This window comes from Lepisma saccharinum, chromosome 30, assembly GCF_977018435.1.
Source record: "Lepisma saccharinum chromosome 30, izLepSacc3.1, whole genome shotgun sequence".
Taxonomy (NCBI): domain Eukaryota; kingdom Metazoa; phylum Arthropoda; class Insecta; order Zygentoma; family Lepismatidae; genus Lepisma; species Lepisma saccharinum.
The window spans coordinates 9385063-9411471 of record NC_139258.1 but is presented as its reverse complement, the minus strand read 5'-3'; the positions used below and the strand labels follow the sequence as shown (position 1 = coordinate 9411471).

Below are 26409 nucleotides of genomic sequence, written 5' to 3'. Positions count from 1 at the left end.
TCTGTTGTTTTCCTCAGCCTTACAAATTTGGTTAGTTGGGTCATTTTGGCTCCTGGATTGCTTCTGTTCAGACTTGCTGTACTGCCTTGATCAGGGAAGTGATTTAATGAGCTAAACATCAGGGATTCTGTGGTCGTAAAGTCCAAGTGAAATCTTGCCGGCGGCGGGCGGTGGAGCCAAGTGGGCAAGGTTTTGCGGCGGGACAGCGCGCAGCTGGGTGGTCATTGACTCATTTATTACCTGATGTCATGTGCAAGCATGTGTTGACCAGAGCGAGATGGGCATTCACTTTCTGAGGAAATCATTCAGTAATCACGCTGTAAATACCAATACATTGTTAATAGTGTAAATAATTCTTTGGGACTTATGTGTATCAAGAGAGTATATGTCTTATGCTATATTTATGTATGTTGGAGTGTAACGTTTAGTTGTAAATCGTTTAAAAGATGGAATTGTTTGTACGGGGTTCGGCCTTTAGTTGGGCGCCAGTTATGACGGTAGGTGTCATAAGCGTTCCTCACAAGTTGATATATGTGGTTTAACCTGGTTGATAACATAGAAGTCTATTGGGTACTGTAATTGCCCATAGATGGCAGTAGGATACAGATCAGCCGACAGAGCTGATATTTGATTCAAAGGACTCTCAATAGATGTCCTCAGTGCACCCTGAATTTAAATTTGTCAAATTAATGTTTTGTTTATTAATTTAATTATGATTGAGATCTTAATACAAAGAGTGATATTGTTTTCTAATAACATATCACCAAGTTGAAATGCAGACTTATTTTGTAGTGATTATTACGTACTTTCATAAAGAAGAAAGATCCATGAAGCCGGAATATAGGTACCGTTCAACAGGAACTGATTACAAAGAACGGATCGTGGAACCCGTCGGCCTAGTAAAAAACGAAGGGGCTTGGACGATTGGAATCGTATGCAAGAACTGGGTAAAAGGAACGGATCAGGGACTCGGTCCTGGAGGAGACATGTGGATGGTGGTTGAAACGCAACGGGCGGAAAAAGAATCATTGGAAATCGCGCTGAATGAAAACTATAAGTGAATCCATATGGTTGGACATGTTCCCAAAAGGTTGCAATTTACGAATCTCAACAAGTTTCGAAATAAAAGTTAGTGTGGAAAAGGATATTATAAGTTGAATTCTGTGGTGACATATCCGGCCGGAGGACTGGTGACGTGTAAGTACACATCTCTTTGAATACCTGCGCAGTAATCAGGTGAGTGTACCAGGAACACGAAATATTCAATAATTTATCTACTATATTCATATGCTAGCATTCGTGTGTTCGATAATGGCCATTATGCGCGAGTTGTGCTTCCGTTAGACTGGGCGGGAAAATTTGCGCGTCGCGTAGCCATCTTGGTAAAAATGTTGTAAAGGAACTCGAATGATGGCTAAAGGGTACTGAATGTGTAAATTTGAATCTGATTCATCTTTGAATCAATTTAGGCAACAATATTCCAGCATGTATGGATCATAGTTATTAGGTTATACATTTGCTTACTTAGAAAAACATTGGTGGAAAAAGAGTATCAATTTTCGTATTTACCAGTAGCTGTATGCAGTGCAACTAGCTTGCTGGAAAAAGCCTTTTATGTTCTAAGTAGAATGTTAAACGGGGACTGTATTATGTTCCGTTAATCTAAAAATATACATGTGCAAGCATATATCCTTAAGGACAAATTTTTGAGAAAAGGTACAAATTCATAAAATACTGAATTGTATCATAATTCCTTATATTGTAAATTTACTTATTTTCGTGTTGCCTGCATAAAGGAAAAACAGTATTGCATATAATCTTGAGTATGGATTTGTCATTATTATTCGTTGTAACATATCACTCCATATCTGATAGTTCCGGAATCGCAGGCACGCAATTGTAGTACGTGGCCTACTTCAAAGATAAACAGGGTCAGTTATTAGGTTGTAATTGACATTGCTATAAATGCTTGTTGTTAAATAAACATCTATTATCGACTCGTGATTTTGCGATTTAAACCTTATGATTTTCTTAGAGTGTAAATTGTGTACATATTTCTGTGTTTAATGCTGATGTTCCTTTTCAGTGGGGGAGTGTGCGTTTCGCTCTGGTCAATAAGGGTTATTTCTATGCTTGGGGGAATGGTTTAGTGGGATAGGATAGCTGAAACAATAGGTTAGGGCATATTCAGGTTGTATGATGGCAGCCTGGGTGCGTTGGGGGAATGTGGTATAGAAAGGGGGGGGCGATTCTGTTGAGGAGTAGATGTATATGAGGAAATTGACTGTTTGAAAAGGATGGGCATTGTTAACTTCGTTTCACTGTAGTCCAATTGACATCGCTACTAGTGCTACCGATTGCAGTTCTAGGGTTTTCTGTGAAATTTTGGTCCTATTGCAACAGATATCGAGAATCTGATTTTCAGTTCCTCGATGTCAGTTTCATAGAATTTGAATCTTATTTGAGTTTCAAATTCCCAGGGGCATTTCTTAAGATCTCGAAACCCAATTTGAACTTGCGCTTCATAAGATTATGAGACTCAATGGCAGGGTGACTGCAGTGGTCGGATTTGCTCGCGCGTTAAACAAATTAATTTTGTTTCTAATTCTAATTAATTTCCTTCAAAAAAAAAAAAAAATGGGTACGGAAAATGAGCCAGTGACTTTGGACACCTTACTTTCCTTTATTAAGGAAAGCACGCAGGCGTCCAAAGAGAGCACGGAGTTGCTCAAGCAGGAACTTAAGGAAAGCACTCAGGCGTCCAAAGAGAGCACGGAGTTGCTCAAGCAGGAACTTAAGGAAAGCACTCAGGCGTCCAAAGAGAGCACGGAGTTGCTCAAGCAGGAACTTAAGGAAAGTAGTCAGAATCTAAAGTCTGAATTAACTGAGCATTCCAGTAGGTTGGTAGGTGACCTTAGGGCTGACCTCAATGATACAAACAAATGTATCTTAAATATGCAGCAAAACCTGGTTAGGAATTGCGAGGGCCTCAAAGAACTTACGCTTACGTTATCACAATATAGGATTGAATGCATAAGCAGGGCAGAGGGGCTTGATAAGAAATGTGAGGATCTGGCTAGTAGGTTGGATGTGGAAGTACAGGGTGTGCAAAAGTCCTTGGGCCAGATGGAAATTCATAATGAAAATCGTTTCAAATCCTTGGAAGGGCAAATAGTAGAAAGGGTGTTGGATAAGTTGGGAGGTAAGGATATAGAGAAGAGGCAAATTCCAAAAGGTCTTCAATTAGCAAAATCGGTTAGTGATAGTGAGGTGGGAGTAGTAAAGAAGGAAGTTTCTTCGCCTTCTCAGCAGTTGAAACATATTTCTTCTCAGGATCAAGCTAATGAAGCTCTGGTTGTTAACACCGTGCCTGCAGAAGTTATGGTGACACTGAGGTCCCTTGAGGACTCGATGGGTAGAGTTAGCAAGGTTTTGGATAGCTGGGGTCGAGAAGGTACATGTAAAGTAGACCGTCTGCAAGTTAATCGAGGTAAACCAGTTAAGAGTAAAGATGTTGGTCACTTGGTCTCTGGGGACACTGGATTGGGTCGTAAGGATAAGGCCACCTCTACGGATAATTCTGACGCTGCAGATAGTCGGACAATCATAGAATCAAAACAGTTTGTTTGCAACTGTGTTTCTAGTGCAGAGTCTTCTACGGAAACTGAAAGACCTGGGAAGGGACTGACTGCGTTGAAAGGGAAAAGTTATTTAAAGACCAGACATAGAAGGCTTAAACCGTGTAGGTCTTTAGAAAAGTTTGAAGCTCTGAAGGGTGCTGGCCTGGGAAACGGGGAACAATCTGATCTTAAGGGGAATCAGGGCTTGGCTCATACGAAGTTGTTCAGTATAAAACCTCAAGATTTGTTGAAGTTCCCAAAGTTTAATGGTCTGATTACAAATGTAACACCCACTGAATTCCTCGAAAAAGTGGAGGAACTTCTGGAGTTGTATGGTATCGATCAGGTTCAATACATTAAATACGTGCCAAAACTCTTGACTGAGAGTGCGAAGATCTGGTTTTCCGAAAGAAAGGCTCGGTTGGTCTCATATGATTTGTTCAAATCAGAATTCATCAATCATTATGAAAGCTCAAGGTGGCGTAGCACCTGCCTGGCAAAAGTATTAAATTCACCTTATCAAAAAACCTCTGAGGAAAGCGTGTTACAGTTCTTCTCTAAGAACTTTAAGTTGCTTCGCACCATCCAACCCAAAGCAGAAGAATCGCATATTGTAGCTCAGCTGGGTATTCTCTTACCATACAAATTAAGAGAACATTTGGTGATGCAGGACATTTCGTCTTTCGCTGAGGCAACTCACGCAATAGAAAATTTTGAGTCGCTGAAAGAGGCAGTTGTCAAGCGAGACCTAGCTTCTCCTCTGCGGGGTAAGAGTTTCAAGGCAGGGATTAACAAAGTTATGGTTGCTTCGCAGGATTCAGAAATCCAGGACAAGTCGTGCATTCCCACATTGACAACTCCCTCTATGAATGGTGGGAAGGGCACTCGTTCGAGTCCTAAGTCCAAACGGCGATGGCATAATAACAGAGATTTTGTAGAGGATTCTTCGTCGGGAAACGGAGATCGACTCGCATCGAAGGAGGTGATGTGAGCTCGCTTGGGAATAATCCTCCTGGTAAAGGGATCGCCTCAGTAGTACAGCAAGGTCAAAGGGATGTAGCTAAGATGTCAAATACTTGTGAACCATTATTGGAAGGAAAACAGTTGATCGGCGATAGCATGTTGCTTAGGCTTGCTCAGAAGTTTTGTAACGGTCAACTCAATGTTGATGAGCAAGGTAATCGGGGTATAGGACTGTCGGTGAGTGGGCAAACCACAGAGCAGCTGAACAGTAGATTAAGATCGTGTTCAAAGTTGACCGATTCGGTAATTCTCATGATTGGCACGAATGACATCCTTAACTTCCAATCTGAAGAAGTTGTTAAGCGTAACATGTTAGAAACGTTGGAACTGTTATCGCACAGAACAAAAGAAATTATTTGGTTGACCCTACCTCCCTTAGCACGCATTATGCGTAATGAAAATTCATATGTTTGGAGGAAATGGAAAGGGATCAATGAGTTTATAGTTTCACTTCACAATGATAGAAATGTCAAGGTGCATGACATCTCTTCGCTGTTCTTCAGCAGTCAGGGCGATATACGAGTAAATTTGTTTGAAGAGTTCATAGGTAATCCTTCACGGGGAAAAATGGATCGTGTGCACTGGAATAGGGAAGGTATGGTGTGTGTGCTCAATTTTCTTAGGGGTAAAGGAGTCTTGGGAAAATCGCAGCCAAGGGCTACTCAACCAAATTCGCAGATTGTGGTTGAGGCCGAGGTTCATGCGGTTGATGAACCGTCCATGCAACGACCTAATTCGGAAAACCGAAGGGAAGCTCTGACCTACGGGCGGGGGGTGAGAGTAAGGTAGAACATCCTGCCATTATGTATGTAAATATTAATGATATCGGGGAAGGAACTGATTTTGATGATTCGAAGAATTTATTTGTACCTGTAAATATTGATTCTAAACGGTGCGCTTCTGCTTTGATTCAAATTGCTATTTTAGGTAAACCATTTGTTGCCCTCTGCGACAGTGGCGCCGAGGCGAGCCTATTGGGAATGAGCGTCTGGAAATCCATCTCATCATTAATCTCTAGGCCAAGGTTGGAACCTGCTTCCGGCATAAAATTGATTGATTATTCCGGCTCAAAAGCAAAATCAGTAGAGGGAATTGCGAAGGTAATGATCAATTTGGGGGGCTATGATTACTATGTGCGTTTTATCGTAGTGAAAAATTTAAATATTCCTGTGTTATTAGGATTAGATGTCATATATGGGATTCATGGGGAACTCAATTTTGACGAGGAGGCCTTTTTCTATAGAACACCCAATGGTAGGGCTCTTTTAAAGTTTACTCCTCTTAAAGAAGTCGACACTCTGGAGTCGGAGGTGCCAATATCCAACGTATCTTTGAATTCACCCGGATTAGAGAATCAACCCTTAGATTGGATAGACAAATTAAAAGGTTTTCTAAATCTAGATGGGGATTTAAATTCAAGGTTTTTGGGGATGCTAACCTCGTTTGAACAGACCTTTTCGGAGAAACCAGGGTTGTGTAAAGAATATGTCCATCGCATGGAACTTGACACAAAGGTCCCGATCGTTGCAAAGAACTACCCTATTCCCTATGCATACAGAGACAAGGTGAGGGAACAATTAAATCGAATGCTGGAATGGGGGGTGATAGAACTATCAGACTCAGAATACCGTTCGCCGTTGTTAGTTGTCCCGAAATCTAATGGGGAAATTCGCCTGTGCGTAGATCTAAAGAAAGTCAACCAGCATGTTAAACCGATGCAACTGACTCCAATGAAAATTGATGATCTATTGACTTCTTTTTTAGACTGTAAATTTTTTACTTCACTTGACTTGGGAAATGCCTATTGGCAGGTACCTTTGCATGAGGACAGTCGCAGGTACACTGCTTTTGCATTCGAGGGTATTTTGTATCAATTCAGGCGGGTGGTGTTTGGCTCGGTGAACGGCACAGCGGTATTTGTTGACGTGATGAACAGAGTGCTCGGTTCGTTCTTGGATTTTGTGGTTGTATATGTGGATGATATAATAATCAAGTCTAGGGACTTCGAGTCGCATCTAAAGCACGTAGCTTTGGTGTTGGAAAGGCTAAGCTGTGCAGGTTTCACATTGAAGTTGGAAAAATGCAAATTCGCGGTTAAAGAGTTTAAATTTCTGGGACATATCGTCTCCACGCAGGGTATCACCAAGGATCCAGCTTACGTGGACTCAATAGTCAACTTACGTAAACCAGAAAATTTGAAACAACTACAAAAAATTCTAGGCAGTTTCAATTGGTTGGCTAAATATATACACAATTATGCCATCATTGCGAATCCTTTATATGAATTGTTGAAATTGAAGACAAAATGGCGTTGGTCCATGGAAGCTGATGAGGCGTTTAAGCGACTTAAGTCCCTGGTAGTCCAAGAGGTGACACTGAATTTTCCGAATTTTGAAGCAACGTTTTATATTCAAACGGATGCATCTCTTGTGGGAATAGGGGGTTATTGTTTTCAAATCGTAGAGGGAAACATGAGACCTTTAGGATTTGTTAGTAGACTGCTCAGATCATATGAAAAGTCTTACACCTCGACTGAAATTGAAGTTTTAGCCATCCTGTTTACCATAGGGAAATTTTCCACCTTTCTCAAAGGTAGACGGTTTGTAGTCGTGTCAGACCACAAATCCCTTACGTGGCTCGAGTCGGCCCATTCTTGGAATGCTCGACTTACTAGATGGTTCATCCAAATGCAACAATATTCTTTTGTGGTACAGTATTGTAAAGGAGCTGACAATGTTTTGGCTGATACACTGAGCAGGAATTTTCCCGATGTAATGGATGAACAATTTTTAGTTAATATTTCAGCTGTCTCACCCTTGGTTAAGGAAATTGTCACTAGGGAAGAATTGATCTTGTTTCAGAGTCAGGATACTAATTTGAAACAAATCATAGATCATTTAAGGGGCACGATGGTGAATGTCAATCCTCGATCTAGAACTTGGAACCAAACGTATAGTTTGTATAACGATGTATTGTATATTAAAGATTTCCATACAGATTCTCGCTGTAGGATCTGTATTCCTGACAAGTTAATTGAAAAAGTGTTGAGCGCATGTCATGATGATTTGGGGCATTTCGGTGTCGCGAAAACCCTATCACAAGTTTACCAAGTATTTTATTGGAAAGGGATGCAGACGGATGTAAAGTCTTACGTAAAAAATTGCGAGCTCTGTCAGCGCACCAAACCAAATAAACATCCGGCAAAATTCGTCGCAAAATCTCACGTCATGAACAAACCTGGGCAATTACTGTTCATTGATCTCCAAGGTCCGTTCACGTTGGGTCCGAAGCGGGAAAGGTTCCTATTTACGGTTTTAGATGCTGCATCCAGGTATATGGTTGCCTATCCCATTGTTAATAGTAATGCCAAGACGATAGTAAATAAGTTGACTCAGATTTATTTTGTGCACTTAGGTGTCCCGAAACAGATAGTTTCTGATAACGGACCGCAATTCAAGTCAAAAATTTTTGAAGAGGCTATGAAAACATGGGGTATTCAACTGGTGTATACTCCGGTATACCATCCTAGCTCAAACCTGGTCGAGCGCTATCACTCAGAGTTAAATCGATTGATGAGGGTGCTGTGTTGTTCTAATCATAACAAATGGCCGGAACACATAGCACAGGCGTTATACCTCTTAAACGGTTCCATTGCGACTCAGACGGGATACTCTCCTTTGGAGCTTAGGTTAAATATGTCAAGAAGACTGACGGATATTCCGCTTAGGGACGGGGAAAATAACGTCACGTGGGATGGCAAGCTGGTGATGTCAAATCTCAACAGTTTTAGTAAAAGGCAAGAAAGATTAAAAAGGCTCAATGCCGAAAAGATGGCTAATCCTGCCGTCGAAGTGGGTAATTTGGTCTTCATTAAAAACCAAAACCCAGGTGGTCTCAAAGATAAAATAATAAAAAAGTACTGTCAACTGTTTGTAGGACCTTATTTGTGCGTTGAGAACAACGGGAATTCGACGTTGTCGTTAGTTGATTGTTTATCAGGAGAAAGATTAAATAATCAGTCAATCGAAAACTGCAAATTGTGGTTATGTTCCCGCGACAAATGGTTGTTTTGGGTCAAAAGGGTGCAGGAGTTGAATTTGGACGGGGTGAACGAGTTGTTGCCGATACTCATCGGTTCCTGTGAGCAACCAAATGCCAGGGCAGGGGTTAAGGATGTTCACGAAAGTCTTTGAAATTTGGCATGATAAATCTTTTGTAGGTCAAGTGATATCATACCTGCGGCGGGCATGATAGCCAAGTTGGTGTGGTTTCGCGGCGGACTGCAGTTTTGGGATTTAATTCTGTTGTTTTCCTCAGCCTTACAAATTTGGTTAGTTGGGTCATTTTGGCTCCTGGATTGCTTCTGTTCAGACTTGCTGTACTGCCTTGATCAGGGAAGTGATTTAATGAGCTAAACATCAGGGATTCTGTGGTCGTAAAGTCCAAGTGAAATCTTGCCGGCGGCGGGCGGTGGAGCCAAGTGGGCAAGGTTTTGCGGCGGGACAGCGCGCAGCTGGGTGGTCATTGACTCATTTATTACCTGATGTCATGTGCAAGCATGTGTTGACCAGAGCGAGATGGGCATTCACTTTCTGAGGAAATCATTCAGTAATCACGCTGTAAATACCAATACATTGTTAATAGTGTAAATAATTCTTTGGGACTTATGTGTATCAAGAGAGTATATGTCTTATGCTATATTTATGTATGTTGGAGTGTAACGTTTAGTTGTAAATCGTTTAAAAGATGGAATTGTTTGTACGGGGTTCGGCCTTTAGTTGGGCGCCAGTTATGACGGTAGGTGTCATAAGCGTTCCTCACAAGTTGATATATGTGGTTTAACCTGGTTGATAACATAGAAGTCTATTGGGTACTGTAATTGCCCATAGATGGCAGTAGGATACAGATCAGCCGACAGAGCTGATATTTGATTCAAAGGACTCTCAATAGATGTCCTCAGTGCACCCTGAATTTAAATTTGTCAAATTAATGTTTTGTTTATTAATTTAATTATGATTGAGATCTTAATACAAAGAGTGATATTGTTTTCTAATAACATATCACCAAGTTGAAATGCAGACTTATTTTGTAGTGATTATTACGTACTTTCATAAAGAAGAAAGATCCATGAAGCCGGAATATAGGTACCGTTCAACAGGAACTGATTACAAAGAACGGATCGTGGAACCCGTCGGCCTAGTAAAAAACGAAGGGGCTTGGACGATTGGAATCGTATGCAAGAACTGGGTAAAAGGAACGGATCAGGGACTCGGTCCTGGAGGAGACATGTGGATGGTGGTTGAAACGCAACGGGCGGAAAAAGAATCATTGGAAATCGCGCTGAATGAAAACTATAAGTGAATCCATATGGTTGGACATGTTCCCAAAAGGTTGCAATTTACGAATCTCAACAAGTTTCGAAATAAAAGTTAGTGTGGAAAAGGATATTATAAGTTGAATTCTGTGGTGACATATCCGGCCGGAGGACTGGTGACGTGTAAGTACACATCTCTTTGAATACCTGCGCAGTAATCAGGTGAGTGTACCAGGAACACGAAATATTCAATAATTTATCTACTATATTCATATGCTAGCATTCGTGTGTTCGATAATGGCCATTATGCGCGAGTTGTGCTTCCGTTAGACTGGGCGGGAAAATTTGCGCGTCGCGTAGCCATCTTGGTAAAAATGTTGTAAAGGAACTCGAATGATGGCTAAAGGGTACTGAATGTGTAAATTTGAATCTGATTCATCTTTGAATCAATTTAGGCAACAATATTCCAGCATGTATGGATCATAGTTATTAGGTTATACATTTGCTTACTTAGAAAAACATTGGTGGAAAAAGAGTATCAATTTTCGTATTTACCAGTAGCTGTATGCAGTGCAACTAGCTTGCTGGAAAAAGCCTTTTATGTTCTAAGTAGAATGTTAAACGGGGACTGTATTATGTTCCGTTAATCTAAAAATATACATGTGCAAGCATATATCCTTAAGGACAAATTTTTGAGAAAAGGTACAAATTCATAAAATACTGAATTGTATCATAATTCCTTATATTGTAAATTTACTTATTTTCGTGTTGCCTGCATAAAGGAAAAACAGTATTGCATATAATCTTGAGTATGGATTTGTCATTATTATTCGTTGTAACATATCACTCCATATCTGATAGTTCCGGAATCGCAGGCACGCAATTGTAGTACGTGGCCTACTTCAAAGATAAACAGGGTCAGTTATTAGGTTGTAATTGACATTGCTATAAATGCTTGTTGTTAAATAAACATCTATTATCGACTCGTGATTTTGCGATTTAAACCTTATGATTTTCTTAGAGTGTAAATTGTGTACATATTTCTGTGTTTAATGCTGATGTTCCTTTTCAGTGGGGGAGTGTGCGTTTCGCTCTGGTCAATAAGGGTTATTTCTATGCTTGGGGGAATGGTTTAGTGGGATAGGATAGCTGAAACAATAGGTTAGGGCATATTCAGGTTGTATGATGGCAGCCTGGGTGCGTTGGGGGAATGTGGTATAGAAAGGGGGGGGCGATTCTGTTGAGGAGTAGATGTATATGAGGAAATTGACTGTTTGAAAAGGATGGGCATTGTTAACTTCGTTTCACTGTAGTCCAATTGACATCGCTACTAGTGCTACCGATTGCAGTTCTAGGGTTTTCTGTGAAATTTTGGTCCTATTGCAACAGATATCGAGAATCTGATTTTCAGTTCCTCGATGTCAGTTTCATAGAATTTGAATCTTATTTGAGTTTCAAATTCCCAGGGGCATTTCTTAAGATCTCGAAACCCAATTTGAACTTGCGCTTCATACTATAACTGCTGAGGATACGTCGGGCTGACCCTCCGACTATTCCAATACTGGTTGCAGATCTCCACGCTTAGAGGTGACGAAGGAAAGTGTGAGAGGGAGACTGGCAGTCGGTAGGTAAGCCAAGGCCCTTCTGGGCTGTTGCACAAAGGATTAAAAAAGAGGATTATATAGAAAATCACATGAACACTTGTAACACGTAAACAATTAAAAATGCATCAAATAATATCGTGAAGTGACTGAAATGGAATGGGGTCAAGGAATTCACTAGTTATGTGAAAAACCATGTGTTTCAGTAGTCACTCTGGCGCTAAAAGCTGTTAGGAACTAAAGTGCCCCTTTAGCGAAATTTCCTAAAAACAAGCCAGAAATTTGTGGATGCAGAAGGACAACATTTCCAACATCCGCCGTGACAGTTAACGTAAGTACTTGAAGTCATTTCGAAGACAACGGTGTCCATAGCGCAGATTTGAAGGAAGTTGCCGTCTGGCCGGCCCAGCCCCCAACAGGTGGCAGAAGCGATGGAAAAATGCACTGTAGATATTGTACTTTCAGAACTTTACAATTCATTTATTACATTTAAGTTGTAACATGCCATGCATTACCTGCAAACAGGTTGCTCCCTATTAATGCGAAATAAAAAACAAAATTCTCATTTCTTAATGAAAAAAACTTGCTTAAATATAGAAGTGAAAAAATCCATGTAAACCCTTGTACTTGAAAAAAAATCTGACCTGATGCAGGTATATTATTTCCATAAAAAATTTTTACATAGCTTAGATTAGAATAATTTCATCCATGAATCACATGTTTGCATTGTCATGCTGTGACATCAGACATGTCAATTTGTTTTCACATTACACTGTACTAATAAAATGAAATAAAATAATATAATATAGCGAGTTCATACAATGAAATGATACCTTAGATTATTATAGATCAATACTGGAACGTGTGTACTTGTATTAGTGATACAGTATATTATATACTAGTAACATCAGTAAAACATGTTGAGGTTACAATATATGTACTCTGTAATGGATAAAAATATTAAATTGTGAGATGATGCTTTACAGGTGTATCCACATTTCTCACAAAATAATAATTTCTGGGACTTCCAAAATGTGCAAATTAGTTTATCCAAACTTTGCACTTACAGTATTGCAAAAACTATTAACACAATCAGAATTTAGACCACACAAAATATGCCCATCTATCTACAGAGCATTCCCTGACATTCGCTACGAGACTTGGGGGCAAGCTGCCCAGCATCAGCGCTTGTCTTTCCCGGTGAACGGGTCAGCGACAGTCGCTAGAGTCGGCTATTAAAATTACAGTTTTTATATTGTGTTCTAACCTTAACTACAGAAGGTGTTGAAAATGATGTCCCTCTGCTGCAACACATTCCTGGCATCTCCGAAGGAAATTGGCATTTACACGTGCAAGTTCGTCTACTGTAATTCTCCCGATTTTTCGTACAATACTCTCTTTTAACTCACGGATGGTGTGCAGATTGTCTTTGCATACTTTATTTCCGAATTTTTCTTTCCACTTTTATTCAGAACTGACCCTGTTACTCTAAACTTTTTTACGAGGTTTAATATAAGCGACTGTCGCAGACCCGTTCACCAGGAAAGACAAGCGCTGATGCCGGGCCGCTTGCCGCCGAGTCTCATAGTGAATGTCAGGGAATGCTCTGTATTTATGAGTAACAAGTACATAAAAAACAGTAACATGCAGCATTCCAATTTTACACACAGTACATTGCCTTTCATTGAAGTTTAAAATTACCTAACAAAAAGTGTTGATTTAAAACCCTAATGAATCAGTTAACTATACAAGGAGTAACACTAGAAAATTTAATTTACTCATATAAGAGGTGTCCATAAAGTACGGTATGAAATGAGACTATCTGATTTGAAAAATTTCATATCGAGTACTCTTATCTATGAATCTGGTCTTTTCAGGCATCCTTTACTTACTATAAAATAAAACTAGATAAAAGTTTCATGAACTAGGGTTCACACTAATTTTGCCTAATCAAATCCCCAGATAATTTACAAATGAGATGCTTTAACATGACCAAGCTTTCATTTTAAAACTGCACTGCTTTTTCAAAAGAATAAAGTTTATTCATCACTGGGCAAAACAACAAAACATTTATATATGCCGGCCCCCATGGCGGAATCGTGCCTTGATGCCAGGGGTCCCGGGTTTGAATCCTGGGCTTGGCATGGATGTTTGTGAGTGTCCATTCAACAATTTCATCATATCATCACTCATCCCATCTTCACAAATTAGCCAAAAGTGCCCGCAATACCAGTAAAAAAACAAGTGGAAAATATCTTTAGTCCGAAATCCTGGAAAGTACAAAAGACCTCAATTTCTGGATGTAGTAGCTTCAAAATTCCCAGGCTTTCCAGGTCAAGGGTACTCTGCAAACCATAATTTCAGCATATCATATCACGCAAGGCAAGACCAAGACAATAATAACTGCCAAATTCTGCTGTTCAACACTTACAATTCAGCCAGAACTGTTAGCTCATGGTATGTGCGCTGCACAATAAAATCGATGAGCATCCCTAGCGAGATGGAGCCACCTCTGGCCTCCTGAGGCATGCTTGCCCCAACAGGCGCCTGGTGGCCTTCAAGTGGAACAGGTGCCATTTTAAAGGATCAAGACAGCCTGTAAAATAAAGAAGGAAAAGTGTTACAAATAGTTCATAAATTTCTCACAAAAACAATGTTGCTTAAAACATCTGTTAACTTGATAAAGAAGTACAAGGTCCCATTAAATTAGGTTGAATAAAGAACAGGTAACAGTTTCATACATCGGAGACACATTTCTTCATTTTTACAGAAGAAACTACGGTAAAAGTTTACTATTCGTCGGACACCTATAACTTCTGAGTTTTTGTCAGTTTTTGACATTTGTACTTACCTATCTGGGGCTATCCATCCCGGAATTGGTGCGAAATTTAAACAAAAAAATTATTTTAGTTTGAAATTTTTAACTCAAATTTCCCATTGATTCCGGGCTCCTCACCTGGGGTAATTGCCTACCACCTCCAACCGCTAATGTGGCCCCGCCTCCCCAGTTTTTTCTATAGACTCCCTGTTAAAGGCATGCTAGAAATTGGTCAGAGTCACCTGCCCAAAAAAATTTTAAATTTGAAGAAATCCATTTCCAGGATACGAAAAACTTACCTGAATTTCACACAAAACACCTTCCCGATGTTAGACAATACTACATGAACTTATTACGGTATGTAGTTTCTTCTGTAGAAATGAAGAAAACTGTCTGAAGGATAGTTAACAAGTACCGAAACTACTTACGGAAATTAGTTTCTCTAAGGTTTCCAACGTTAGTCGACGTATTTTCTTTCATCGTGGAATCTTATTTGACCGGGAAATCCTGCATTTTTCAATAGAAATATCTCCCCGACGCACAATTGCCATTGCCTTACTACATGAACCGGATGCTCCATACGTTGGATGACGTAACCCCCTGTCAGTGTTTCAATCCCCATTTATTTTACCTATGTTTGCCTAACCTAACCAAACATAACCTAACCTTATCGGAATGGTTTGTGGAGCTATCCATCAGCTACCAGTGCATAATGTACAATTTGCACACGCGACGAACACGATAGTAGGTATTTTTCAGTGAGGAAGGTTGGAAACACTGATATTCAAAAACAAAAGAAGCGATATCATTCGAATGGAAAGCGATATCGCACCGTTACGAGCGTTCGGTAGCATTTAGAAAAATGTGTTATTTTAGTAGAAAAAGTGTTTGTTTTCGTGTAAAAAGTATAATGGCACCTTCAACTATGTACCACAATGCACAATTGGTAAGTACGAACCATGCGAAACACAAAATATCCGATTTCAATGTTTCTCCGATCTATGAAACTGGTACCAAAGAAGGTGCTATACCTTGTTCCACAAGCAGCCTAATATTATTGAACATGAATAGAATTAGTGTATTCTGTATAGACTATGGACCAAACAAAGCAATTCCTTGCTTTTTCTTATAAATGGTTTATGCAAGGCTAGTTTCTTCAAGTTGCCTTGATGCAAAGTTAAAATAAGTTTTCAAGAGAATGTTTTACACAGACATGTAGTCTAAATAATTATCAGCTCCTTCAGGTTACTATTCACAATGTTCTTGGCAATATTTATTTTCATAATACATACAATTTATGAACGTAATTACAAATTTTTGGATGATGGTCAACTATGCCATCTAGCCACAAATTAAACACACACACAGCTGAGAAACCAAGCCAAGCGTCAAGCCAAGTTTGCAGCACGTTTTATGTATCAATCCGCGCGAGAACTGAGCTCAGAATCTTCCGTGCTAGTCTTGCCTCAACCGCCAAGCTGCTTACATCGTAGACACTGAGAAAATCCACAGTATTGCCAAAGAAAACATCAAAACCAGCATGCATGTCAAGTGGAATGTATTTTTCCTTCTTTATGTCTCCTGAAACATAAAATTTTAGAAGTAGTTTCTGCACATAGATTATTTACTAAATGTGTCATAACTTAATATAAATGCGAAATAACGCCTAAACATGAGAGCATGTGTGTATATTTCGAGCACGCAAAAATAAAAATAAACAACGATAAGCCCCTCTTGAATTTAATGACAAATTATTGTTTTTGGTTTAGAAAAAACAAATTTATTGGTTGCTTCATTCGCAATACATCTGTTACTGTAAGACACACGTACTTCAAGTTATACCAGAAAAAAAAAAGCATGATTTGTTATTGGTGACAATCAGGTGCATTCTCTGCTGCTATTACTCTGGTATCAATTTATGAATCACTTCACTAAACCAGCATTCAAATCTTGGTCTGTCCATTTATAGCTGATAACCACCCTTTCTTTGCACGAAATATGCACCTTCAACAAAGACTTCATTGCCGCCAGTGGGTGATACAATAAAGGGGGAACCCCCGAATGTTACCAAACCTCCACCCGTATGCATTCGAGGGCATACGCTTTGTCCCAGTGCCTCTGTGAATAAACTGGGACGTCTTTTGCTCGAATTACGGTTCCCCCGTTATTGTTTTGCTCTACCACTTTATTAAATTTCCCATTACAATATTTGAAAGTATACAAGAAAATAACATTACTACATACATGAATGATTACATAAAATAGTGTATGGACACAGTATTACAGTACACAATTATTTCTTCGTGAGATGGAGATTCTGTATGAAAGTGTTTGCAGTTTATTGTAGTTTGGTATGTCTGTAAGTACCGGATTCTGTGGTACCAGAATCTAAGAAATTGAGGATTTGTATGGCTCGAGTGCTCTATTTGATATAGTTGGTTTTTAAAGGTATGATTAGGCTCCTGGACCAGCCACCGAGAGAGGGTGAGTTGAAGACCATTTTTAGTTTGTATTGTTTCGTCGTTTGCTCCACCCCAGAGGCTAGGTGTTCCGCCCTCGGTGTCCCGTCCCGTTTCCTTTAAGAGGAAGTGGACAAGGTATAGAGCACTCGAGTTCCATCACTATAGTGGAGTATTGCAATTTGTAGTGAAAAAAAAACAGAAGTTGTAGATAAAATAAAAGAAAAGATCGTCGCCATGTTGTGTATGTGTAGGCCGAAATGTGTGCACTTCAGCTAATTCATGGTGACGTGTATGATTACAATCAGATAACTAGTAAATGTAAAGTAAAATAACTTTTAATAAAAGTGGGTGATACAACAAGCCTCCCCCTTCTCCTGTTCTTTTCTCGTCGGTTTCTACAGGCCTGGTTCAATGTACGAACCCACCCCCTCCTAGTTTAAGCACGTCTCGTCCAAATAATAAACATGTTTTTTATCACGGCGATATCTTTTAATACAGCAAAGAATCTTTTGTCGTCAAACAACACACAATCGTGTCCTCTTCCTAACCTTAAACCGCAAATCATTCAGCACCCGTGATACAGTTTGTGCCCACGTTGACGGCAAATCACTTCACACTCTGTTTTACTTTGATCATGTTGTTGTAAGGAGGATTATGCATTTAAAACAACTTGCTTGATTTGAAGAGCTTTTCCCTTCGGATGAAGCCCAAAAATAACACTCTGGTAAAACAGCGCACTGAACAGGGGACCTCGATTCAGCCATTCTCGCTGCTGTATAGAACCATTATTAATCAATTACATCACAATAAACATAGGGTTAAAATAGTGGAATGTGCAACACGGGTATCACAGATTCCATGTGCTCTGCAATGTATTCAGTCTTGCTGGACTCAGCGATTCTTCAGCGCAATACAAACCCCAGTTGGCGAATTTGCAGATCCTAGTTTGTCTGCACAGTGATTGCAACCGATCAAGTACATACCTGCTAATGGATGTATAATTTTGTCGTATTTTACAAATTAAGTAACTGTTTTCGGTAAAAATTTACTATCCGTCGGACACCTATAACTTCTTCGTTTTGTCAATTTTTGACATTCGTACTTACTTATCTGCTTCGCGGAACATTCCTTAAGGTGTATTGACGTTTCTTTGATCAAAGTAATTGCAATTTTTCACATTACGAGTAGCTCTTTCTGTAGTCTTTTCACTTCTCTGAGACAAAATATAGCACGTACACCTTCCTACATAATCGCGCGTCGTGCTTGCGTTTTGTCGATTTTCATTCGTTATGCAGTGTTTCAACCTTCGAAACCCAAGAAATACCCATGAACAACGCTCATCTGATCCATTTTTTTTTTTAACTTTTTCGCATTGTTTTACGAAGAAAATTGAAGTGTTTCGGTAGGAAATTTAAACTAAAAAAATATATTTGTTTGAAATTTTAGAGTTTAAATTTTCCACCAATTCCGGGCTCCGCCCCTGCGGTAATTGACCTACCGCGGCACCGCCTCCGCTCCGGCTTTCTCTATAGAGTCCCTGTTAAAGGCATGTTAGAAATTGGCTAGAGTCACCTGCCTCCAACTTTTAAATTTGAAAAAATCTGTTTCCACGATACGGAAAACTTACCTGAATTTCACCATGCATCCACGACACGTCATATTAGGCATATACCCACAGCCCATTCCTTCTAACGAGTAGCTTACATTCACTGCCACATTTTCGATATTCCTTTCCTTCCTTCACGATCCCAGTGTTCTATTAAATTAAAAAATCCACTGGATCTTCCACACCCGGTATGAATTTCACCATGCATCCATGACAAGTCATGTTTCTAACTTTCGTTGCAAAACACAGACAGTTGGAAACACTGGATACTCAAAGAACATGAACAAAACACAATCATGACGTATGATGATGTACGAAGGTGAACGCGCCAAAAGACTATTGTCCGTCGGAGAATTAATTCTCAACAAAGAATATGAATTTCCGGTATGAAACATTCCCACATCACACAAAACACCTTCCAGATGTTAGACAATGCTACAGGAAGTTATTACCGTAAGTAGTTTCGGTATAGTTTCTTGTGTAAAAATGAAGGGTAACACTTTACTATACCGGAGACAGATTTCTTCAAATTTACAGGAGAAAGTACTTACGCAAATCATTTTCTGTAGCATTGTTGATGTTCGGGAATGTAGTTTTGATCCATTTTAATGCGAATGCATGTGGTTTTCTACGAAAATCTATTTCCGACGCGCTATTGCTGCTGCCGCCATTTGCTTTCTGCACGAGAGCACACTACACTCTCGTATTGTCCGTATATGCTAAATTGAATGAAAGGAGTGCTAATGGAACCTAACCTAACCTAGTAGGCATACCTCGTCCCCGTGATGGTTCGTGGGGCTATCGTGAATTTTTGGGCTAACGTCAATGGTTTTTGGGGCTACCCGTGGATGGTTTGTGGGAAATAAGGAACAACAGTAAGTACTGGGAAATAAGGAACAACAGTAAGTACTCGTTAATGTAAGAAATAGACATTATTTTCGTTAGAAATTCATTATTTCACCTAAAGAAATGTTCCGCAATGCAGAATAGTACGTTAGCAATGTAAAAAATTGCGAAATAAATCATTGATAGGTGTCTCCGGTATAGTAAAGTAGTATCAAATGAAGAAATCTGCCTGATGAATAGTAAATTAGTACCCTGTTTTCTTGCAAGTATGCAGTTGTGTCGGAATAGAACCAGTCTCAGTGGAACTATATTCTGCGCGCACGTTTGGATCTACATATGCGAAAACCTGATGCAAAGTTGACTTGACGCTTGGCTTAGTTGTGTCCCACACATTCATGGGCCATATTTGATGTAATGTACTGAAATTCAGCACATAACATTATAAAAAAATCATTATAAAACATACTACATGTACATCTAACACACACACACACACTAGCCGTGTACTTACGGAGGGAGTGTTGTTAATATAGTTATTGCACTAATTAAAATCTACAAATCGCTTGACTACCGAGTATGAAGCATAAAAATGTACTCTTATTACCTGGTGTTTAATGAAATTTACTGTTGCAAAGCCCACTTGGACTGTCATCACAGGAGCCTACATCACTAAACACAATATTTGCCAATCCTTTCTTTTTACAAAGTTTACAGAAGCAACTTATTTCTCAACACTAGCGTTGTGTGAGAGTATCGAATTTTAGTAATAACATTCTTTGACTTCACAATTCGGTTTGTAACGGAAACAATAAATGAATATTCTGTTACTGTTCACTCGTTATAAACTCGACCGTCTAATGGCCGTTCAATATTAACTCTAACAATGTGTGCTATCCTGTCCACGAGCACGTCACAACTGCTCCGACTGCTCATCACAACGTGCGCCTCTAGAAAGGCACAACGTTGGAACCGAAGAAGCAGCTTACTTTACTGTCAGTCTTACATGTTGAGACGTTAGCCAACAAAAATTTCACCGCTATGGACCGTGTTAAAAATGTAAACATAACATTGGTGAGGTCTGCTGAGTCTGCAGGTTATCGCCCACTGAGACGCCGGAAACAAGTCTGTTGCGTTCTGTTGACACGTTTCTCAGTGGGCGAAACTTAACTTTTCCATATATTGGTCAGTGCTCGAAGTGAGAGAGGGATGAGGAGGGTTGAAAAGTCAACATCCGTGTTGAGTGATGCGGGAGTCGTCCAACCAAGTTGGCACCTGCGATGGATATAAATATTTCTGAAATAAAGTATCTGACATAATATGTTACTCAATACAGTAAAACGTAACGTGGATTGAGTGTCCTTGATATTTTAAAAATGAAAATAGCAAGTCTTGAAATGAAATGAAATGTGGATGGTTTATGCATGCGTCATACATTTCGATAAGGGACAATTTGGACGAGCATGTAAGTGACGACACCGACGAGAAATAAGGGCGGACGTGAAACAATGGAGACTGAAAATAAGTTGTATGTATTTTGCAAGTTGCATAATTTGAAACGCATTAGATCGTTAGTTCTTTAACTCAGACGGTAGTAATTGGTAAATTTGCAGACGAAATTCATACCCTCTTTGAATTTGACACGATAGTTCTTTATTTTTATGGTATGCAACCTCTGGTGGGTGGGAGGTGGTGTATGGATGTGATGCATCACCAAAAGAAATTCTTTATTTTATTCTGCTATGGTTATCACCTTAGCAATTAGCTTTTATAATGAAATGAAAAAGTACGAAACGTGAGAAGCTTTTCTAGAATAGTTGGATTTTGTTTGTTGGAATAATGTCGTGTGGCTATAATATGGATGGTTCATATCCTCCAATTACAGAATAGAGGGTACAAGTTCCATATATCAACCGTGCACGCTAATTATATATTTGTACAGTTCTGAATCATATAGACCAAATTTTGGAAACGATAGGTTATAATATTCAAAGAATTGAAATTAAATTAGACTGCATTGTTATGAAGCTGGAGCAGGTGAAAGGCTAAGCAGTGGTGGATTCAGAATTTCAATCTGAGACATAATTGAACGCGACTTTCAATTCATGTACATTATGTATTCTTTCAGTAAGATTTGAACATTTATGCAACTTGTCCTCTTTTTTTCATTAAGATAAGATTTAGGATCAAATCAAAAATTACCAATTTGCCTTATAGTTAGCTAACCTCTTTGGGAGGGGTGCATGCCCCCTTTTCATCTTTGAGTTGGAGTTAAGTCCACTTTATGCACAGATAGGCTAATTGGGATGTGGTCTTCTGTTAAAAGTGATATCCAAACCCAATGCCTCTTGCTTGTTGATCTGTCTATAAGGCTAATGTTACTTGAGGGAGAGGTTTGTTATGTACGTACTATTTGGTAGAAAATCAATGTTGAATTGACAACAATAATATTATTAGTATTTTACCTTACTCTGTTAAGGATTGTTTCCGTGTTTAAAACACTCGAAATTCTGACTAAGGCAGAATTTATTGTGAAATAACACTGTAAATGCAACGTTCGCACCCTCTTTATCTGAAGAAGACCTTAGAGGATGGAAATGTTACTTTTATAGTGTGTTATATTACAATAAATTCAGAATTAGGATTTTGAGTGTTTTATTAACCTTACTGTATTCTATTTTCCAAATTAATGCATTGGTGTAATTTATTTCTCTGTTCCAGGATTGACAATAAACTTGAGCCTGAAAGGTGTTCTCTGTGATCCATATGGGAAATTCTGTGAATTGATATGGACTCGCAGCAGCAACCTACTAGATTTGTATCCTATTCAAACAATGTGCAGCGACTTCCACGACAAGGTATGTTATTATTTGAAAAAAGTGTAAGTTTATATGACAGAATTACTCATGTTAGTTGCCACTTAGAACCTGGAGGAAAAGCCAAGCCACACATTACATTATGAATTTTACAGTGGCAGAATAACTTTTAACATAATATTTTGTATATGTACATGCCAATGTTTGTTTTAAGTCCATTTTTTGCGGAAATAGGCTGATCTGGATTCGGGATAGAATTTAAAGTGGGATCCAAACCACGGTTCCATGTACCACCACTGGAGATTGAACCCAGGGCTCCTTGATTTCAAGGTGACATATTTGGGATAGGTTACCAATTTTCACCATTAACGTTTTTTTTAATTGTTGAAAATTTCATGCTCTATACTAGCGGTTTTCAAACTTTTATTTATAGTGGTGCCCCTCTGCTGCCAAAATCTGCACACACCTCCCCTCAATGATAGATAAATTCATGTGACCGTGAGAAACAAAATCTCTTCTCGTGTTTATTTACTGTTGGTTTGATTTGGTGTTTTATGTCCACTTTTTGCACAGTGAGGCTAATCGGGACTGAACCTACAGTTTAAAGTGGGATCCGAACCACTATGTGCATCCACCGGGTATCAAACCCGGGATCCCTTGATTGCAAGGCAACGACGCTTCCACTGCGGCATCGGGGATGCCCTATTTACTGTTGGTACATACACAATGAAGATATACTGTGTGCGATAATGCAAGTGGTGTTCGATTTTTTAATGTTTATACAGTTTGGTCCAAAAAAATATCCCCACCCAAATGTTTTATTGAAAGCACATGAGAATGAAAACTAACCTAATTTAACCAATATTTTTGAAGTTTACTAATAGAGAACTACCTATACTTTGTCTTTTTGAGCAAGACCATGTGGTAGTGAAGGGGAGAAAGTGAGTATGCAGAGGAAAGCAGTGCGTGCTGATGCAAACGGATGGTTGCTGCAGTCGCATTTTCCCCTCCATGCCCTCGCTTCCACTATGCGTTAATTGGTCGAGTCAATACGTGTCCAGCCCGACCCTGTGGCCGAGCGGTTAGCACATCGCGCTGCGACGCCAAGGGTCCCGGGTTCGAATCCTGGTCGGGCTTGGTTGTTTGTGACTGTCCATTCATCAATTTCATGCTTTCATCACTCATCCTCATCTTCGCAAATTAGCCAAGAGGCACAAAACGCGAAGTAAAATAAACTAAATCAATCAATCAATACGTGTCCAGATGCATGTACACATGCTACAAAATTACTTGAAATAAAATTGTTTAGCAGAAATAAAAAGAAGCACAACCATCTACAACATTGCCATCAAACATATACGTAATAAAATACAAATCAATTCTTGTGTATGTATGATGTAATTCACGTCGATTATCTGTGTGAAAGGATGTCAATAATAGGCATTCTTATCTACAGTCACCAGTTAATTGATACTTGTTTCTAAAATAAATAATATTGGCGTTCCTATGACATTGAAACAGATTTAAGTTGAAATATATGAAGAAATAAACAAATATTGCAAGTGGGGATATTTTTTTGGACCAAACTGTAAGGTGTAATTTCATTCAGCAATTCGATATTCATGAGATAATAAGGATAAATACAGACAGGAAGAACATCTGGATAATAGATGTTAAAAATGGGCATACGGAAATGTTTCTTCGTTTATTGTAGTCTTGTTTCTTGTAACAACATGCTCAGTATATGAGAGCCACTGCCAATGCTTTCATCTTTAATCTTACAAAGCAGCAACTTCCCTTCTCTCATGGGTGCGGGATACTTTTCTACCTCGTAGAGATTTATTCAGCCAGCCCCAGTGGCAGAATGGTTAACACATCATGCTACAATGCCAGAGGTCCCGGGTTCGAATCCTGGTCTGGGCATGGATGTTTGTGAGTGTCCATTCATCAATTTCATCATATCATCACTCATCCCCATCTTCGCAAATTAGCCAAAAGTGGCACAAGAAGCAAAGTAAAATAAAGCAAGCAGATGTATTCGTAACACAGCTTACATCACGTAACGCAATGCTACTTCTGCTTTTGGGTTCGAACCTTTAGATTGTATTCATCTCTCAGGTGCTTATCACTCGCTTGGCCTAAATGTCATATATGTAAGAGGTTACATTTAAAGGAATGGTGATAGAAATTAACTCAAGTTAGATATGGGTTTTGTACTCTCCATGACCGAACCGATATGAATTTTTTTAGAAATGGATATTACGAGGATCACTATTTATAATTTGAGCCTAACAATGAAAAAACAGGACTTTTGCATTGAAAACTGCTTTATTGTTTTTCGAAGTATTCTCCTTTATGGTCAATACACTTTTGCATTCGTTCGAACCATTTGTCAAAGCAGTTTTTCCAATCTTCTTGAGACACCTCCATAATATGGTTTTTGAACGCTTCAACTGCATCTTCCGCCGACGAAAATCGTTGTCCACGCAATTTATTCTTGACATTCGGGAACAAGAAGAAGTCATTGGGTGCCAAATCAGGACTGTACGGTGGATGACCCATCAATTCGATTTTTTGACTGTTCGTAAAGTCGGTTGTTATACGAGATGTGTGACAGCTGGCATTGTCTTGATGAAGAATGATCCGACGGCGTTTGTTTCTTTTCCGTATTTGATCGAAGACTTCTGGCAAACAAATTGTTGTGTACCATTCAGAGTTGACCGTTCTACGTTCCTCTAAAGGCACAGTTGCCACATGACCAGTTTTCCCGATAAAACAGGCGACCATTTGTTTCGATGTGCTTCGAGCGCAAACAACTTTTGTTGGATTGGGTTCATCTTGAAACACCCATACAGTCGACTGCTGTTTACGTTCCGGCTCATATGCATATATCCATGATTCGTCACCTGTTACAATCTTATATACGTCTTTTGAAGCACCACGATTGTATTTATTGAGCATTTGTTTGCACCAATTGACGCGAGCGTCTTTTTGAGTTTTTGTCAAATTGTGTGGGATCCAACGAGAACATACCTTTCTCACAGCTAAATGATCATGTAATATTTTATATATGCTGGTGGAACTAATGCCTATGGTTGCCTCAATCTCACAGTATGTGACATGACGATCTTGCAGTATTAGGTTTTGCACAGCATCAATGTTTTCTTGAACAACAACTGATTTTGGACGACCTTCGCGAATCTCGTCGGTGAGCGAATGGCGGCCACGATTAAATTCGTTATACCAGCGTTTCACAGTGGCAAGGGATGGGGCTTCATCGCCAAATGTGGAAGTAAGTTGATCGATGCGCTCTTGTCTTGATAATCCACGTCGAAAATCGTAAGAAATCTTCGTACGAAAATGTTCAAGAGTTAATTCCATTTTATTGTTGTCGCGCAATCTCCAAGGAAAACATAAACAACACAAATGAAGCTATTGACAAAACATTTGAAGTACGTTATGGTCAATAATGCCAGACGATTCCGTGCAAACGTCAAATCGTGCCTAACTTCAATCAGTGTTGCCAAGGCTCAAAATATAAGTAGTGACCCTCGTACTTGCCTTACAATTAGATGAAGATTATTCCCACACTTGTCTGACCTCCATGTCAGACATCAATCTCATCACACACCATTTCCAATAATTGTTTTCCACTTCGCTTATCTCTCACAATCCACAGTCCTTACTCTGTCTCGTATTCTCGCCAACTGCTCTCACTCCCTGTCAATTCCAACACTCCAAGCCTCCTCGTCTCCCAAGTCAATAACCTCACGTTCTCCTCATTGCTTATTCCGCATTCCTATCTCTGTTTCCTACTATGCTAAGAATGACATGACACTTGTCATTTCTATCCAGTACCTTGGGTACGATACATATTCACAACATTCAGTGTGTGGACAATATGAGAAAGGTGTGCCAATTTCTGTTCAAAGGCGCTATCAATTTGATTTTTAGCATCAGTAAGGTTTTCTTCTACAGGGTACAGTACGAGTGCAGTTTCTGTCTCGGTTCAAAAACATGGAAGATGACATTACCGATGGACCAACATGAGATGCAATAATACAGAAGATGAAATTGGTATTTTTTAAATTAAACATTTTAAACTTCCAGATTTTTTTTTCTGGGATTCTCACACTCCTGCGAAACTTTTGCACTTCCTCAGGAAGGTGCGCCTCGCAGTTTGAAAAGCACTGCTCTATGCTAATGACAAACCAGACAGTTTTTATTTTTCTCTTTAGGATGTTGTTTTGAATTACACTCAAATCTGGGCTTCTTTTTTCAAATCATTCAATAAATAAATCCTTAT

The 26409-nt window shown here is 39.3% G+C and overlaps 2 protein-coding genes across 5 annotated transcripts in view; one reads left to right on the top strand and one right to left on the bottom strand.

Annotated features, from left to right (window-relative positions):
- Nucleotides 1-20210, bottom strand: part of MED14 (mediator complex subunit 14) — a 136479-nt gene extending 116269 nt beyond the window's left edge. Inside the window, exons 1-2 of one of the 3 annotated variants that reach the window (XM_083115640.1) lie at nt 19895-20210; nt 13990-14154 (exon numbers count right to left, since the gene is read on the bottom strand). In XM_083115640.1, coding sequence (XP_082971766.1) covers nt 13990-14135 — 146 coding nt within the window. In that variant the 5' untranslated portion in view covers nt 14136-14154; nt 19895-20210. The remainder of the gene's footprint in view (nt 1-13989; nt 14155-19894) is intronic. The other 2 variants (XM_083115641.1, XM_083115642.1) reach the window with 2 other exon arrangements.
- A 535-nt stretch (nt 20211-20745) lies between these two features.
- Nucleotides 20746-26409, top strand: part of LOC145981965 (uncharacterized) — a 61422-nt gene continuing 55758 nt past the window's right edge. For both annotated transcript variants that reach the window (XM_083115472.1, XM_083115473.1), the window contains exons 1-2: nt 20746-20815; nt 22009-22145. In XM_083115472.1, the coding sequence (XP_082971598.1) occupies nt 22076-22145 (70 nt within the window). In that variant the 5' untranslated portion in view covers nt 20746-20815; nt 22009-22075. The remainder of the gene's footprint in view (nt 20816-22008; nt 22146-26409) is intronic.